At 42.8% G+C, this 19,129-nt stretch overlaps 1 protein-coding gene across 8 annotated transcripts in view; it reads right to left on the bottom strand.

Annotated features, from left to right (window-relative positions):
- BICD1 (BICD cargo adaptor 1) overlaps positions 1-18,704 on the bottom strand; it is a 195,165-nt gene extending 176,461 nt beyond the window's left edge. For 7 of the 8 annotated variants that reach the window (XR_013995554.1, XR_013995555.1, XM_081083677.1 and 4 more), the window contains exon 1: positions 17,554-18,704. Coding sequence is in view for 6 of the 8 variants with exons in the window: in XM_081083677.1 (XP_080939803.1) it covers positions 17,554-17,766 (213 nt within the window). In the remaining 2 variants the exon portion in view is untranslated. The remainder of the gene's footprint in view (positions 1-17,553) is intronic. The other variant, XM_081083678.1, reaches the window with a different exon arrangement.
- Positions 18,705-19,129: the final 425 nt, after the last annotated feature.

Consider the following 19,129-nt stretch of genomic DNA (forward strand, 5'->3'; position numbering starts at 1 on the left):
CACCTGCAGGCCTCCCGCACCTACCTCTCTCTGGGCTTCTATTTCCACCCTGACAGTGTGGCTCTCGAGGGCGTGGGCTGCTTCTTCCGCGAGTTGGTGGAGAAGAAGCGCGAGGGCGCTGAGCATCTCCTAAAGTTGCAAAACCAGCACATCTCTTCCAGGACGTGCTGAGGCCTCCCAGGATGAGTAGGCAAAACTCAGGGCCATGGAAGCCTCCCTGGTCTTGGAGAGGAGCCTGCACCAGGCCCTTTTGGAGCTGCAGGCCCTAAGTTCTACCCATGCAGACCCTCATCCTGTGACTCCTGCAGAACAACTTCCGGGGTAAGGTGGTGAAACTCATCAAGAAGATGGGAGACACCTGACTCACCTCTGAAGGCTGGCCAGCCCTCAGGCTGGGCTGGGCGAGTATCTCTTCCAAAGGCTCACCTGCATGACTAGGAGCCTGTGGAGCCCAGAGGCCTTGAGGGGCCCCTCTGCTTCCCTTGGTGTCTGGCTTTTATCTGAGCCTCTTCCCAAAACTACCAGTCATTCTTTTAACCACCCTGAAGCCCTCTCCCATGCATCGGACCAAATGAAAAAATAAAACTTCCTGCATCAAAAAAAAAACCCCTCTCTGATTATGAATAAATAACAATGAATTTTTTTGTAAGGAGAGAAACAATTACAATTTTCAAAATATTACAAATGAAATGTATCAGGTAAAATGATTCAAAAAAATTAATTCCTACTTAGGTAATATTTCACTGAGTCTGTTCCATACAAGTTTTAAATTTTGAAGGAGTATGATGTTATTTATACCAAAATAGACTTGGGAATTAGTGTAGAAATTTATTTTTTCAATTACTGTGATTAAAAAAAAAAATAACCAAGGGAAGAATTTTTAGAGAGCTAGAGGTAATAAGATATTTCAGGTGCCTAAGTTAGAAATATGCATATGCTTGCTCAAAAGCCACAAAAGGGAAATTGAGGAATTAGAGCTTATGTTTTTTTAATACTTTATGAAAAGCCCTCGATATATTTCTCCAAAGTGACTTCTGGAGAATTAGGTCAGAGATCCCATTCAGGCTTCTAGTTAACATCTAATTAGACAACTGAGTTCCTTTGTTGGAGCTTGCCTTCTTTGCTTAAGACGTACACAACTCTAGGACAACCATGCTTAAACAATGATCTACCTTTATTCACTTAAGGCTTTTTTGTAAATGTTCTACAGAAGAATTTACAAAAATTCTTCTACAGAAGAAAACACTGAGCAGAAATATCCCATCAGCAAGACCATACTTATTGAACAGCTGTAACAATAAGACAATATGGTGTTTACATAGGAATGGGACAACAAACCAATGAAACAGAATAATCCAGAAATAGACCCATGCCTATATAAAAACTTGACTTATGATAAAGTAGACACTGAAGATGAGTGGAGGAAAGAGAGTGTTCAACAACTGGTTGTGTTGAGATAACTGGCTATCCAATATTATGGGGAGAAAATTATGGTAAAAAATTATAAACAAAATTAAATTAGATATCTATCTCACATCAAACACAAAAATCAATTCCAGGGAGAATTAAAGATTTAAATAGAAAACTGTAAGATATTCTAAAAGTAATATAGGTGAATATTTTTATGACATAGTGAGAAAAGATTTCTTAAATATGAATTTTTAAAAACCTTATAAACATTAAGAGTGATAAATCAACTAAATTAAAATTATGAAGTTCTCTCCATCAAAGGTCACCCCAGAGAGAGTGAAAAGACAATCACAACTAGAAAAAGAAAGTTCTGACATATACAGCTGGGAAGGAAGGCTTAGTGTACAAAACACAGATATATAAACAATCCCAGTAGAAAAATGGGTAAGAGAAATAAGAAACCATTTCAATGAAGAGATACATTTCAATGCCAATAAACATTTAAGAAGATGCTTAACCGCATTCATAGTCACAAAAATGCAAACTAAAGTTACAATAAGTTACCCTTTCCCATCTACCAGTGAGGCAAAAATTCTAAAGTGTGACAATACAAAATAATGACATGGATGTAGAGCCATGTATATTTTACAACTGCTCCTTGTATATTTTACAACTGGGTTTTTTTGTTGTTGTTATTGTGGGCTTATTTTTTTTTTTTAATATTATCTGTGATGATTCTTTGTCAACCATTATAGGCCCTGGCCAATGTGGCTCAGTTGGTTGCAGCATCGTCCTGTACACTGAAAGGTCACGGGTTCAATCCCCAGTCAGAGTGCCTACAGGAGGCAACCAACCCATGTTTCTAACATTTCTTTCATTCATCCCCTCTCTCTTCCTCTCCCTCTTTCTCTCTCGCTCTCTCTGTCTCTAAAATTAATAAAATCATATCCTTGGGTGAGAATTAAAATAAAATTTAAAAATAACAAAAAGGGAATCTTAGTATGTAGATCATTAAACCACAGTTAATTCTGAATTGCTAACACTAATTAAAAACCTTATTAATTTTTTAAAAACAACAACAACAAAGAGTCGAAAGGTATTTACAATTGGTTTTCAAAATTCAAAAGGTATTTCTAATTGGTTTTCAAATACATTATATTATTGACTTTTTTCTCTAACTGTTGCTTTTCCTTCCTAATTATATTTTCTTGTGGTTTTGAGCCTAACGGCTCTGTGCACATGCCAGCATTAGCAGAAAGCAAGCCAGATTGTGATTTAGCAGGGCGGGGGGGATAGCTGTGGGTGCCAAAGAGATAATCTGCAAGATGATAGTATCTTCTGCTCAACAAAAAAAGTCGTGTACAAGATTAAACTTATCTTGTCTCCTTCTAGTTACCTCACACCAAGGTCAACTTGGAAAAATCTCCTAAAACCATCTACAAAATGGTAACCAGTGAGGCTTATCAACAAGGCACATCCACATTATAATATAAACCTCTTTCAGTTCCAAAAATTGATGGCTAAGGGCTCTTCAGCAGTGGCATTTGATTCCACATTAGTCTGCAGTATGCAAGAGAAAAACAAAGACCCATCATTCTGAACCTTCTATTACAGACCCACGCCAAACTGCAACAAAACATTCTTAAGGAAATTGCTACTGTTATTGTGTATTTCCCATAAATGTAAACAGGTTTCTTACTCTTGATTCTAAATTTAAAGATGAAAACACCTGATACATATTACATTTTAGAGTAGTGCTTTTTCTCCATAAAATGTTTGAAAATGGTAAGCATATATAACTGAAACAACAATGGAAATTAACCCAGGTTCTAGCCAGTTTGGCTCAGTGGATAGAGCGTCAGCCTGTGGACCAAAGGGTCCTGGGTTCAATTTCAGTCAAGGGCACGTACCTCGATTGCAGGCTCCTCCCTGGCCCAGGCCCTGGTCAGGGCATGTGCAGGAGGCAGCCAATCGATGTGTTTCTCTCACATCAATGTTTCTCTCTGTCTTTCCCTCTCTCTTCCTCTCTCTCTAAAATCAACAGAAAAAATATCCTCAGGTGAGGATTAAAAAAAAAAAAAGGAAGAAAGAACTCTAAAAGTTTAAGATCAATCTATCCAAGCAATTCTTTTTTAATATTCCATTTCTAAACTTATAAAATTGGCATAAACAACTGGAAACAGAACAGAAAAACAAAATGGATGCAATAACAGAGACGAATAACTTTAAAAAGAAACTTTAGCAACCCTGAGGACAGAATATTAAAGTCTCATTTAACATACCTCTTAACTGTCTAATGCAGGTTTTGATGATGTTTGATAGTTTTCTGAAAGCCATTAGAGAGTCTTCATTTCCAGAAAATAGAGTAGTAAAAAGATTGTGCAATGTTTACATAAGAGCTCATAACTTCTCAGCTCTTCTTACCAAACACTTCTATCCCTACAGAGTTATCTGCTCCTAGAGCTGGCGTTTCTAGGAGAGAGGTTGTCAGCCCTGCTGCACCTATGAGAGGGGGGTTAACATCCTGAAGCCCCAGCTCCACCTCCAAGGGCTCTGATGGAACTGTCCCAGAGTAGGGTCCAGGCAGCAGTCTTTTTTTTTTTTTTTAAATAGATTTTTATTGATTTCAGAGAGGAAGGGAGAGGGTAAGATAGAAACATTGAGGAGAAACCAAGATGGCAGCATAGGTAAATGCCTGTACTCACCACCTCCCACAACCACATCAAAATTACAACTAAAATACAGAATGACCATCATTCAGAATCACCAGAAAGCTGTCTGAATGGAAGTCCTACAACTAGAGAAATAAAGAAGAAAGTACACTGAGGCTGGTAGGAGATGCAGAGGTGCAGAATGGGCTGCTCCGGCACCCACGTGTGCTGCTTTTTCAATCGGGAGGGAGATCATCTCTGCAGAGGCCGCTGGGAGGAGCAAGGGGTCCCGCCACACACTAGATGCCCAGCCCAGGGTCCCAGAGCTGGGAAAAGAAGTCCCTAGAGGCAATAAGAACTACGGGCTGTAAAACCAGTGTGGATTGAGGCTCGGTGACACAGAGGCTGCTGGAGACCCAGCTGGTCCTCTTAAAAGTCTGGCACCATGAACTGGAACTTACAAGGTCCTGCTTCCTCTGAGCAGGGTGAGGCCCTGGGGGACACATTTGTCTGGCATCAGGGAAGGAACTTGAGGGCAGCTTTCTCCCAGACGGAGGTGCTCACAGGGATCATTGTCCTATGCTGGGACCTCCCAGGGCTGACTGGCAGCCATTTCTGTTTGCTCCACCCTGGTGATTTCCTAGGACCGCGCCTTATCCAATTTACCACCTCACCCAAGCTGCCTGCAGCAGCTTTTGCATATGCATGGCCTGTCCTTGAAAATCTCAAACAAGCTGCAGCAGGGTCAGGGAGCCCCAAATCTATCAAAAAAAGGCCCAAGACACCACCCCCCCAGCCTATCTCACCCCCCCACCCCCACCCCACACTGGCACCAGCCTGCCTTGCTTCACAGGTAGGCCTCGTCTGGGCACTTCCAAACCCAATACAAAGAGGAGAAATCTGAAGATCTCTCTGTAGCTCCTGCTGGGTGGCTCTAGGCAGTGGCAGACTTTGTACCTCCCTGGAAACCCAAGAGTCAGTGTACCCAGTAATCAGTGTCAGACCATACCAAATTACAACTCTACACATCCATAAGTGACACACTCAAGGGGCAGACTCAGTGAGCACCAAAGCAAGTCCTACTCCATAGGGGTGTCTCCTGCATAGCAGCTCTCCCACTGTAGGCACGGCTGGTCCTCACAGCCAAATACCCTGGAGTTCAATTCCTCCCAGTGACACCAACAGCAATCAAGTCTCAACTACAATAAGACTGTGCCCTCAGCCCACAAAAGGGTGCACCTAGAGCTCCCAGCTCAGGTAACTGGGGAGGCTGAGCCACTGGGCCCTATAGGACACCTATTACACAAGGCCACTCTACCAACTCAAGGAGACATAGCAGCTCTATCCAATACATAGAAACAAACAGGAAAACAGCCAAAATGCAGAGACAAAGAAACATGTCACAAATGAAAGAAATACAAGAAAGCAATCTACTGGATATAGAGTTCAAAACCACAGTTATAAGGTTACTCAAGAATATTCTAGAAACCTCCAAGGGACTTAGTGAGACTTTCAAGGATTTTAATGAAAATGCCAAATACATGGAAAAGGACCAGTCAGAAATTAAGCATACCCAAACTGAAATAAAGAATAATATACAGGGATTCAACAGTAGAGTAGAGGATTTTGAGAATCAAATCAACAATTTGAAATATGAGGAAGCAAAAAAACACCCAATCAGAAGAGCAAAAAGAAAAAAGAATCAAAAAATATGAAGATAGTGTAAGGAGCCTCTGGGACAACTTCAAGCATACCAACATTCGCATTATGAGGGTCCCAGAAGAAGAGAGAGAGCAAGCTATTGAAAACCTATTTGAAGAAATAATGACAGAAAACTTCCCCTAGCTGGTGAAAGGAATAGACTTACAAGTCCAGGAAGCACAGAGAGTCCCAAACAAGAGGAACCCAAAGAGGACCACACCAAGACATATCATAATTAAAATGCCAAGGACAAAAGACAAAGAGAGAATCTTAAAAGCTGCAAGACAAAGGCAGTTAAGTATATACAAGGGAATGCCCATATGACTGTCAGCTTATTTCTCAAAAGAAACTATGCAGGCCAGAAGGGAGTGGCAAGAAATATTCAAAGTGATGAATAGCAAAGACATACAACCAAGATTACTCTACCCAGCAAAACTATCATTTAGAGTTGAAGGTCAGATAAAAAGCTTCACAGACAAGAAAAAGCTAAAGGAATTCATCACACCAAACCAGTATTACATGAAATGTTGAAGGGTATTCTTTAAGAGGAAGAAGAAGAAAAATAAAAAGATCAAAAATATGAACAACAAAATGGCAAAAAATACATATTATCAGCAATTGAATTTAAAAATCAAAATAAATGAATAAGAAATTTAATGAACAGACTAAACTGGTGAATAAAATAGAATCAGAGGCATGGAAATGGAACAGCCTGATGATTCTGAGAGAGAAGGAGGGTGGGGGAGGCGGGAAGAGATTAACAAAGATCTTATATGCAAAAAAAAGAAAGAAAAAATATTTTTAAAAATCTTATGTGTATATATGCATTATCTATGGACACAGACAACAGGGTGGTGAAGGCCTGGGGTGGGGCGGAAACTGGGTAGAGGGAAGCAATGGGAGGGAAAAAAGAGGAACATCTGTAATAATCTCAACAATAAAGATTTAAAGGAAAAGAAAAGGAAGGAAGGAAGGAAGGAAGGAAGGAAGGAAGGAAGGAAGGAAGGAAGGAAAAAAGGAAGGAAAGAAGAAAGGAAGGGAGGGAGACCAATGAGAGAGAATCATTGGTCAGCTGCCTCCTGTACGTCCCAGACTGGGGATCGAGCCCGCAACCCGGCATGTGTCATGACCGGGAATCAAACTGTGATCTTCTGGTTCATGGGTCGATGCTCAACCACTTAGCAACACTGGCTGGGCCAGGCAACAGTATTTTTAGAAATCACCCAGGTGATCCTGATAAGTAGTCTGTATTACAAGTCACTGTTTCTGATCCACCTCTTCTAACAGAAGCCCTCAGGGGGTATGGAGGCTCCGCTCAAATACGTCCAGCATGGAGACACAAAATTTCATTCAAAAACTCCAGAGTCAACATACTATTTTATAGATGGTCATTCTTCAAATACGAATGGTTATTTTTACAGGACATGGTGACCTGGCAGTTCCCTCACTACTACAGAGTTCTAAAATCTTTGCACTTGTCCTTCCTCCTAAAAGTGACTCCCCCCAATCTCTACAGGAGTGACTCCTTCTCATCATTCAGGCCTCCTGGGAGAGACTTTTCTGATCACGCTTTCTCCAGCCAGGCTCCACCTCTTCACTCTCGGCAATGCTTGCCGGGGTCCAACCCCAGCAGGTCCAGGGGTTCCCAAATGCGTAGACGGAGTCGGCGAAGAAGGAATGACACGGAGATAGTGTTCAGTTGATCAGCAGCCTAGCCAGGATCTCCAGCCAAGTTCTGGTCTCGATCTCCAGAGAGGTTCTGCTGTTTATTGTCTTGTTACATCCGTATTTATCCCAGTTGATTTTAATCCTGTCAATTTCTATTACAAAGGTTAGGGCGTTTCTTATCTCCATTCCAGGGAGTAAAGATTATGTAGCTTAAGCATGATTGTTTGTAGTGATTAACTACCCGCCTGGCACTTAGTTAAGGAGTTTCATCCCCTCCCTGACTTCAGGGAAAAATTCCTACCTGGGGAAACAACCTTTCTCGGAGAGGTGACCTTGGTTAAAACACACAGCGCTAAGGGGAGCAAACATATTAAGAACAGTATGCTATATACGCCAGGTCCCTTGAAACATATGCTGTGCAGATGTTTCTTTCCTGCAGCGACGGTGTCAAGCAACAAGGATGGACCGGCTTCCAGCAAATGCTCACATCTGAAGAGCGTGTGTGCTTGCTGACTATCTCCCCGTCTCGCACATGAGCTCCATGCAGGCGGCTCCCTCCTGTCTGTCTTGTTCAACATTGTACCTCCAGCAAGTGGCATAGTACCCAACACAGTAGCCTCAAAAGACACACGTTTGAATGAATAAATGAAACAGAACAAGAAGTAATGGACAATTTAAGGAAAAATAAAAACTCCAATTGGCATATCAAGAGCTGACAATGAAGCAACCATGTAGCTTAAAAATGTATAGTTTCACTGAAACTTCCCAAAATTTACAGATGTGGTCATCTCAAATTTCTCTATTATACATCAGTTTTCTTCTGAAAATCAAGCAAAACATAAATCAAAATAATGACAAACCTCTAATACACTTTGAAAACATTCTACATGTTCAAAAGTCCTAAATACTGGTACTATGAAATGCTAAACAAAAATATAACCATGTTAGAAACACTGTGATATGGTTGGTGGTGGGGAAGGGACTATAAAAAACAGAAACATGCCCTAACTGGTTTGGCTCAGTGGATACAGCATCGGACTGCAGACTGAAAGGTCCCAGGTTCAATTCCAGTCAAGAGCATGTACCTTGGTTGTGGGTACATCCCCAGTAGGGGGTGTGCAGGAGGCAGCTGATGGATGTTTCTCTGTCATTGATGTTTCTAACTCTCTATCACTCTCCCTTCCTCTCTGTAAAAAATCAATAAAATATATTTTAAAAAAACAAACCAGAAACAGTCCAGCCGGCATGGCTCGGCAATTGAGTGTTGATCTATTTACCAGGATGTCACAGTTCCATCCTGATCAGGGCGTATGTCCAGGCTGCAGGATCCATCCCCAGTGTGGAGTGTGCAGGAGGCAGCCAATCAATGATTCTCTCTCATCCTTGATGTTTCTCTCTCTCTCTCTCTCTCTCTCTCTCTCTCTCTCTCTCTCTCTCTCTCTCTCTCTCCTTCCTCTCTAAAATCAATAAAAATATTTTTTTAAAAAACCAATAACATCCAGAAACATATGAAATTACTTGGAATACCTGGTATAAGGTCAAAAAATATTCAGACTAGAAAGGGAACATTAGAGATTGTTCTATATAAACCCCTATCCCAGCATAAACCCACCAGAATGGTATTCCCAGCATGTGGTTGGCTAGAATCTCCTTAAAATTTTTTGTGACCAGGAACTCACAATATCCTAATGAAAGCTGCCTGGTTCCATTCTCAGGAAGCTATGCCTGTTAGTTCTTCATTTTGATCCAAAATCTAGCTCCCAGGAACCCACTGAGCCCTGTTTTGCTCTCTGAAGCCATGTACAAAAATGTCAATGAAAAGTAACTCAATGTATCAGTTTCATAATAGTATAGGTCTGATTAGAGAAGTAAAGTGAATCCAGAAGGAAAATGAGTTTGGGCCAGGTGTTCAAAGGAAAAGAGAACTATAACATTTTTTCTTTTCTTAAACTGTGGCCTGGCCAACGTGGCTCAGTATTTGAGCGTCAACCTATGAACCAGGAGGTCACAGTTCAATTCCCAGTCAGGGCACACGCCTGGGTTGCAGGCTCGATCCCCAGTGTGGGGCGTGCAGGAGGCAGCCAATCAATGATTCTCATCATTGATGTTTCTTTCTCTCTCCCTCCGCACCCCACCCCACACTTCATCTCTGAAATCAACAAAAATATATTTTTTAAAAACCTGTGGAAGGGTACAGTACAAGTGTGAAAACAGGTGGATTTTCCTGGCTGCAGCTGAATGACCAGAGTGGAAATGGAAAGGAGGGAAAATACAGAGAAGAGCTGATGCCTATCCCTGAAGGCTAGGTGAAAATTATGCAATTAAGCAGGAGTAACCTGTACTTTGTAAAAAAGTAGAATAAATTTGAAAAGCAAAGCACAAGTAGGTAAATAAGTAGACTACATTACTTTAAAACACAGTGTCATGGAAGTTTAGAGCTAATAAAAATCATAGAGATTATCTATTCCAAACCCTTAATTTTATAGACAAAGTAATTAAATCCCAGGAAGAAAAGGTATCAATTGCCACAAGGAAGAACAGTTTTGTGGAACATTTTCCTGTCTTGTACCCTCTTCTCCCCATGGCCTGTATTCACATGCTGAATCAGGGACGCTGTAGAACAGTGGTCGGCAAACTCATTAGTCTACAGAGCCAAATATCAATAGTACAATGATTAAAATTTCTTTTGAGAGCCAAATTATTTAAACTTAAACTATATAGGTAGGTACATTGCTATTACCTTAATTAGGGTACTCCTAAGGCTTAGGAAGAGCCACACTCAAGGGGCCAAAGAGCCGCATGTGGCTCGCGAGCCGCAGTTTGCCGACCACTGCTGTAGAAGGTCCGAACCAGCCACCTCAAAACTCAAGTATCACCAGGCAAAGAGGGGATGACGTAATGAGCCCCAACTGCCTGAATCATCCTGGCTTCTCACCAAGACGCTGTGTGGACAGGAAGTGGCCACATTGCGGGACCGGCGCCTGCTGGCCGTGGACACCCGCCACCCATTATGCTGATTCACATACCTCCCTCTCGCCAAAAAGACAATAAATCAGATTCTCTGCTGATTCGCCCACAAAACCTCCCTTTTCCTTGGTATTGATTGCTGTGGGGCAACCAAACAAATTCCATCCATTGCTTTTAAACACACCTACACTTGTGTTCTCTGTCACTTACCACCCAAGCTATTCTCAGGGGAGAACACGAGCCACCCACCTGCACCCCCACGACCACCCACACCCCCTGAGGCTTTCTGGTTTTCTTCCCGAATCCATCCCATTTTCTTCACATTTTAAACATCAGTGCCTTAAAAATACAGTCCTGCCCGGCCAGTGTGGCTCATGGTTGAGCGTTGACCTATGAGCCAGGAGGTCACACAGTTCGATTCTCAGTCAGGGCACTTGCCCGGGTTGTGAGCTTGGTCCCTAGTGTGGGGTGTGCAGGGTGCAGCCAATCAATGATTCTCTTTCATCACTGAGGTTTCTAGCTCTCTTTCCCTCTCCCTCTCCCTTCCTCTCTGACATCAATAAAAATATATTTTTTTAAAATACAGTCCTGTCCTGCAAAACACTGCATTTTAAACGTGCATACTCGTAAATGAAAAATGCCAGGTTGCAGAGTAGTATGTATGGCACAATTTCACTTTTATAAAAACAAGAACAAACAAAAAACCCTGCATATGAATTCGTATGTTTAAACATATTTAAAACAAGTGTAAGAGAATACCCACCATAGTCGTAGCAATACAGACAGATTTGAGAGGAGAGGAAGGGGAATTTATTAATTTGTAGGTGATTTTATCTAGCTTGGATGATAGCCAGAAACTGTCATAATTATACAACTGCAAGTTTTAAAGTGCAACTAACCTCTTATAAAAAAATTTTTTTAAACACTTCAAAGCACTAATGGAATTTCAAGTACCAGTCAGTGAGGAAGGTGCTGCTGCTCCCACTCCTCCCTCCAGAGAGTTCAGCGAGGGCTAGTTTTCCACTGAGGCTGCCCTGGAAGTCCTCACTGAGCCAACCCAGCTTCTCTGCGCACTGTCTACTAGTCTGCACATCTCCTAATTCAGAATACAATCTGAATTAGTTAGTGAAAATGTAGTTAACGTGCTCATATATTCCATATTCTGGAAATTAGGTTTGGGAAACCAAGTACACGGATTATGCATTTGTTTTATTGAAAGCTGAGTGTTTGAATTCCTCTTGCAACCCATGCCTCCTCTCAAAGAAAACATGAATTAAAAGGACTCATGTATCTTTGGCCATCAACTCCATTCTCTAAAAATGCTCCGGGCCATGGACCTTCCTTCGTGAATGGAACTATCTATCCATCCTGAGACTCTCAACTCACTACTTCCAGTCACATCCAACACTGAGCTCTGCCCTACACCTCCCAGGTTCATCCCCTCCTCACTATCCCTTCTGCCCTGGCACAGCTTCAACCCGCCCCCTGTGACCAACACCATGACCTTCTAAGCTGCACTGGGACTGCCCAGCCGGCATGGCTCAGGGTTGAACACTGACCTATGAACCAGGAGGTCACAGTTCGATTCCCGGTCAGGGCACATGCCCATGTGCCCAGGCTGTGGGCTCGATGCTCGGTGTGGGGTGTGCAGGAGGCAGCTGATCAATGATTTTCTCTCTCATCATTGATATTTCTACTTCCCTTCCTCTCTGAAATCAATAAAAATATTTTTTAAAATAAATAAACTGCTCTGTGACTGAGGTGTTTCACTCTTTGCAGTGACAAGAAAGTGGGCTCTTCCCAAACTAGGTTTCACCACTTGGAGCCTGAGAAGAATCCTTAGCCTCTCTAAGCCCAGCGTATTTTCCTCATCTTTCAAGTATAATTCAAGTAATGCCTCGTAAACGGGTGGTATAAGAAATAAAAGTAAGGCACGCAACGTGTTTCTTACCTGTAAAAATGGGCAAGAAGCCCCCAAGTTACTTGGAGGATTAAATAAGAAGTAAGGCACCAAACACTTCCTTTTAATGGTTCCGCAGTCCCAAGACCAAATGGAGCCACTACCGCTTTCCCTCTCTCATCTCCTGCCACCTGACTGCACATGCCTTTCTTTACCATAATGAATGATTTAATGTAAGACTATGCATCTCTTCATGTCCTCCTCTCCTTCAAAGTCATATTTATAGGTATAACCTTATGTGTGAGAAAGTCCTTTACTGTATTTTTCAACATACAAGTAAATATATTGTCAACCTGGAACACAATATCAATACCCATAAAGTACAAGTGCATTTAAAGGGACAACAGGGAAGAATATCTGTAAGCATGAAATTCTGGAAAAAAAATCTTCCAGCCATGGCCGCTGTTCATGTTCGTGCAAACGTGGTAAATGTGATGGAAGAGTATAAAATCTCGTGAAATTATATCTGAGAAATAACTCTGCCACAGCTAAAATGTTGAATTGAAATAAAAAAGAGGGGATGATGCAAGGTAAAGCAATTGGGTCAAAAAAAAAAAAAAAGAAAGAAATGTGATTGAAAGAGGTTATGATTGTTTTTGAAGGTGTTCAGTTTCCCAGAGCTTATGCTGATATATTTTAGATGTTTGATTAATTTGATAATAAACTGAATAATAAATGTAAATATTTCTTCTTTAAAAGCAATAAGGGAAAAATAACAGCTTAAGTCAAATAAAGTATTAACTTTCTCTATGTTTATTCATAGATTGGAAAAAAATCTGGTGTTTTTTTTATATCCTCCCCCTCAATATGATTTCATGATTAGAACTTACAGGCATAAAATAAGCTAACAATCTTTCTTAAGCAGGGGGGAGATTAGTTCTTTAAAGATGAAGGCAGGTAATTAAGTGGCTTTCATCGGGTCCCTAATGTGACAATTTCTAAAAGTAAGTTAAATATTTATTTATTGAATGATTTCACTACGGCCCTGAAAAAAAAAAAAAAAAAAAAAAAAAACATGTCCAGTACCCAGACAATGCTTCTTCAGCGGGTGGTGTCTATCCTTGGTATCAGGGTTGAGAAACAGACCAAGAAAATGTGTTGAAGATTCTTAATCCATAGTCTATTGTAACCTAGCTGCGAAACTTTTCTGAAGTTGTCCTGTCATGCGGATATGTTTTCTAAAATGATACCAGAAATGCTGAATCATTCCTCTCTTAGGGGATCTTTTTAAACTTTACTACATTTAAAATTTCAACTATATTTTTTAAGTTTAAAAGAAATCCTTAAATTTGAAGTCTATGGGGTTTTTAAAATACATTTCTATTTTTGTTTTTCAAGTTATCTTAGAATCATGACTTCTCCAAATACTGTTTTGGCCTGGGGACAGACCGTGTTGATTTACGCACATCCCAGACATAAAACCAGCCAGGGCATAATTGGGCATGGGTGCCCCTCAGGTCACTGAAAAGCAAGCATTATCTGTGAACTCAAACCACGGTCAAGTATTCTAGTGAACATGCTGCTTTGTCCAGCTGCCCAAGTGTAATGAAAAGGAGACCATGGTGATGTCAGACGTCATCCTTTTTTCAGTTCCTTAGTACTTTTCTTTGAAGTGTGTTCTTTTGGGAACACAATTACAGCAGTCGTGTAGGCACAGGGTAGAGGCCTGAGTGTTATCAGCCCAGGCCAAAAAGCAATCTGAACTGAGAAAAGACATGTCTAAAAAAAAAGTAATAACTTCATCATCTTAATTTTGTACATCTCCAGGCAACACTGCTCACTCGCATTACTGTCAGGGCAGTACCTGGCCTGGGAAGGAAGGCGGCAGCATTGCTGGATGCTGACTCAAAAACAAAAAGACTGAGCCAAATTGCTACAATGCAAACTACTAATGTCCAACTTGGACAGTATTTTTCTATTGACATTCCCATTCCAATTATTTTGTAATGAATCATATTTGTTGCAAGAGCCTAGAAACAAGCCAAGGATGCCTGGCTGGTGTGGCTCAGTGGTTGAATGTCAACTTATGATGAACCAGTAGGTCAAAGTTGGATTCCCAGTCAGAGCTCAATCCCCAGTAGGGCGTGTGCAGGAGTTAACCAACCAATGAGTCTCTCTCATCATTGATGTTTCTATCTCTCTCTCCTTCTCTCTTTTTCTCTCTGAAATCAATAAAAAATATTTTTTTTAAAAAATAAAGAAGCCAAAGATGTATTTTATACTTAGTGTTCTAGATATATATTATTTGTTGTATATACCTGAAAATGAACAAAACTTCCTCTTGAAAAATCAGGGCACTCAGAAAGCATGTTTTTCAAAAATGACTTCTATGTGCTATCATCATTGGAGTATTTTAGTTTGCACAATTATTTTGAATATACTTTTAAACAGGAAATATTTTTGAGACTGATTTAACTCATTTAAAAATGCTCCTGCTCTGGCCAGTGTGGCTCAGTTGGTTGAGCATTATCCACTGCACCGAAGGGTTGCTTACTCAATTCCCAATCAGGGCACATGCCCAGGTTGCGGGCTCAACCCCTGGTTGCATGTGGCAGGTAGTCAATCGCCATTTCTCTGTCACATTGATGTTTCTCTCTCTCTCTCTCCCTTTCTCTCTCTTTAAAACCATATATATCTTTTAAAAAGCTAAATAATACTCCCAACCAAAGTATATATTGTAGTAAAAGAATAAAAATAACAGGTCTCACTATCAAATGATCAAGTATAATTATTTTATTACCATAATATGTATTTTTAATATATTTGTATTGATTTCAGAGGGGAAGGGAGAGGGAGAGAGAGAGAAACATCCATGTTGAGAGAGAATCACTTATTGGCTGCCTCCTGCACACCCACTACTGGGGATCAAGCCCACAACCCCGGCATGTGCCCTGACTGGGAATTGAACAGTGACCTCCTGGCTCATTTGTCAACACTCAACCACTGGGCCACACTGGCTGGGCTACCCTAAAATATATTTTATATAGTTGTATAAGCCAGTCATTAGGAACCTAAAATTGAATTACATTTATGCTAAATGCAACTCAAAACACATATGTAAACAAGTATCATTTGGTAAAAATCCTCCTGATAAATTCTATTACCCTCCTGTTATAAAGAATAAAACATGCCTCAAATTTCTTACATAAAAAAAAAAATAATTGGTGTTTGCATTATTCTCTGTTAAGAAACCAGTGTTATACTATTCTTACAAGACACTGTTTTGTCATTTTCCCCACTATTGCTGAGAAAGCAATACAGGTAGTTTCTTAACACTAGTCCCTTTCCATACCTCCTAATTTTCTTGGTCTTTCTCTGACACTAATCATTATTGACTAGTGAATGCTTGATAAAGATATCGTCTTCCAGTATACATTTATTCTTTCTTAAAATTCTTATTGCACACTCACTATGAGAGGCTTTGTGTTAAAGACTTTGGAGGCAAAGTAAATTAAGTCAGATTCCTTGCCTAAGAGCTCATGGTCTAGTAAAGGCAAAAAACAATTGCATTAAGGTTTACTCTACATGGTCAGTACGACACAGAAAAAAAAAAAAAACACAAAAAAAAACCTGGAAGGGTTATTTAAATCGAGCAGGAAGGTCAGGTAACCGTTCTACTCCATTTCACTAAAACAAGTCTTCCTCCTTTATCAAGGACGTGATGGCCTAACACTGCCTGGTTTGCACTTCCTTGTCTTGGCAAAGCCATGATGATAGATGTAGACAACATCAAAATATCTCTGAGAATTACAATCATCATCCTGTTTCCTGACTTCATAAGGTTTAGTCTGACTGGGTTTAAACACATCAGCCCAAGACCCAATCTAAACTGGAAAATACCAGTAAGTCCAGCTGTTTTTAGAACAGACATGTACATGGTCAGAGAAACATGAACGAGAAATTTACAGCCTGGTACACAAAAATCTGAATTCCAGGTAGAATTTTTACCATATATTAATTTGGGGGACATTTAGGCATCAGAATAAAAATAAGCGGTACCTGAAAGTATAAATGCTTACCATATTATATACTCAAATAGAAGGCAAGCTGATTAGTTATGCCATAAATGTTTTAAACTGTAACAACACAAAATAAGATGCCCCCGGCCCTCCCAAAAAAACTGAGTGTGTTGTAAGAAACGCATTTTTTATATTATATACAAAATCAGAATTAACATTTCAATGTGCACCTAAAAATAAAGACTTGCCAAGCATTGTGTACATTTAAATGTATTTACCAGCTACTTGCTACCCATAGTGTCTCAGAAATGGGATGAAACAGGCTGAGTTCCTTCAATACTATGTATATTCCTATGAGTGCTGTTGATAGGAAATCAAAGCATATGTATTCTTTTCTTCCAATCCATTAGCCAGTCTCTAAAAGAAGCCAAATTCCAAAAGACTAAAGAGGACAGTGTCCATCTGTGACAGTCTCGCGTTATAAATACGGTCATTTCAAACACAAGAGCCTCCTGTGACGCGCAGGTCTACCCACGTATCTGATCTACACCATTCCTCAGACCATTTGTGCGGGAGTTAAACTGTCCCTGGTCAGGGTGACCCCAGAAGACCTGTGCATGGCCCAGCCGGCCTCACTCAGGGGAAAGCAGGGCAGTGGGACCATCCGGCAGAGTTGTTTTTCTCCCTCAGCCAGATGACAGGAATAAGTCAAGCCCAGGAGAAGGAAGACTGTCACATGGGATTGGCAGGGACTTCTCCTAACAGTTCCCTCTCTCATCAAGAAGTGGTTACCTTCAGCAGAAGGCGGAGGTACCCTAGATTCTACCTCCTGAAATTGTGGGTCCTGAACACAAACCCTAATCATCGCCTTTGTGGATTATGGGATTGTCGCTGAAACCTGGGTTTGCAGTAGCAGCAGTTTTGTGAAGTTGGGTGTATACATTCCGACCCAGTGGAATGTCACCTCAGAGTGCTGGGACTCCAAGGCTCATGAATCTCCCACCCCCGCAGCCACTACCTCCCAAATTCCAGCTTATGCATTCATTTCCTGGGCAATTTTTCTCTTGTGAGGAAAACAATGGACCCTTTCAATTTCTCTTATCAACAAAGGGCTCTAAGATGAAGAAACAATCCTTTCAATAGCATCCTTTCCGACTTCGTTATAAATGAGTGGGGATGAGGTTGGGGATGGGGGGGGGGGGGGAGGCGAGGAAGGAAGGGGTGACAGGCGACTCACCTCTTTCAGCTGCTCCAGCTCCTGCTTGAGGCCGTCGTACTCAGCCTCCAGCTCGTCATACTGCTGCTTGAGGGTCAGCTTCTCCTCCAGGACCACCAGCCCGTACTCAGCAGCCTGGATCTTCTCGTGGGTCGTCTCCGTGAGCTCCTTGGTCAGCCTCTCTATCTCAGTCTTATAATGGTCCACCGTCTGCAACACCTCTTCTGCGGCCATAGCCCCGGTGCGCGGAGTCGGGAGGGGTCACAGGGCGGGGGAGATGGATGCCAGGCAGGCGGAGCAAGGGAGAAGGAAATGGGGAGGGAAGGGGCTAAAAAATGGAACAGAAAAGTGAGGCTGGATGAACGAGCAGAGCAGGGTCCTGCCTGCTCCTCTGGCAGCAGCAGTAGCTACACAGCCCGAGACACTGCCGTGCAGCGCAACATGGAGAATGCAGCGGCGAGGACAGGGGCGAGGCGGCCGCGGCTGCCGCGAGCGTCCTCCTGGCCGGCCGGCCCCCGCGTGCGCTCAGCGGCCGAGCGGCATGGCCCCGGCGGCGGCCCGGCGGCCACGGGCTCGGGATTCTGCTTATTCAGAGGCGCCGGGCCGCCATGTCTCCCGGGCAGCGTCACTGCAGTCACCGCGACCCCGCGCTCCGGTCTCTGCCCGCCGCTCACTCCACCTGCTCCCTCTGGCCGCGCCGCAGCCGGTGCGGAATGATGCAGTCCGGGCCCACCCCCTCCCAGCGCGCCTGGCCCCAGCGCCCAGCGGGAGGCGGGAGGCGGACGGAGTCGCGGGGGAGGGGGGCGGGAGGGAAGGACCCGACGTCCCGAGGCGCGTCCCGCAGGGGCGCGCGAGGCCGCAGCCGCCACCCACTGCACCGGGGGGCGCGCGGGACGCAGGCGGAGGCGCGGCGGTTGCTGGACGCGGGGAGAGAGCCTGCGCCCCGCCCGCCCAGCCGGTTCGCCTCGGGCGGGAGATCCTCCAGGGCTTTTTACCCGGCGGACGTCCAAGCCCCCGACAGTGGCGTGGGCGCCCCAGCTCTGTCCCTGACACCAGAGCCCCAGCTCTGCAAACTGCCTGGACTCAGCGTCTGCCCCAAAGAAAAGCAAACAGTAACTGATGCGCTCCGGGCTCGCGCATCTTTCCAGCCTGGGCTCTCGGGGTTCTTCCCCGGCCCAACGCTGTGCATCGCACGCCTATCCGACGTGCCCCAAGGCGCCTGCTTTCTCCCCACTTCCTGCTTTCTCCCCTCTCCCTCCTCCCTCCCTTGGCCTGGTTCACCTCACACTCAACAAGGTAATTTCCACCCGAGGAAAGTCTTTGCAAAAGATGCTTGCCCTTGTCCAAGCTTTCTGTGCCCAGCTTATCACAAGATCACTATCTACTCAGAAAAGGAGAAAAGAAAAAAGTCCCTATGGTACCTGCACCCAGGAAGCCTCTAAGTGTCATTATTTCTTGCCCCAGGAGTTCTCTGGATTATTCAATAAAGAAAAGTTGCATGAAGTTCCCTAAGTACAGTATCAACAATCCCCTACAATAAACATTTTCAAATAATACGAGCTAATCGTTATTGAGACCACGTGCCAAGCAATCTTCT

The sequence above is a fragment of the Myotis nattereri genome (assembly GCF_964212035.1).
Source record: "Myotis nattereri genome assembly, chromosome: 2".
NCBI lineage: Eukaryota > Metazoa > Chordata > Mammalia > Chiroptera > Vespertilionidae > Myotis > Myotis nattereri.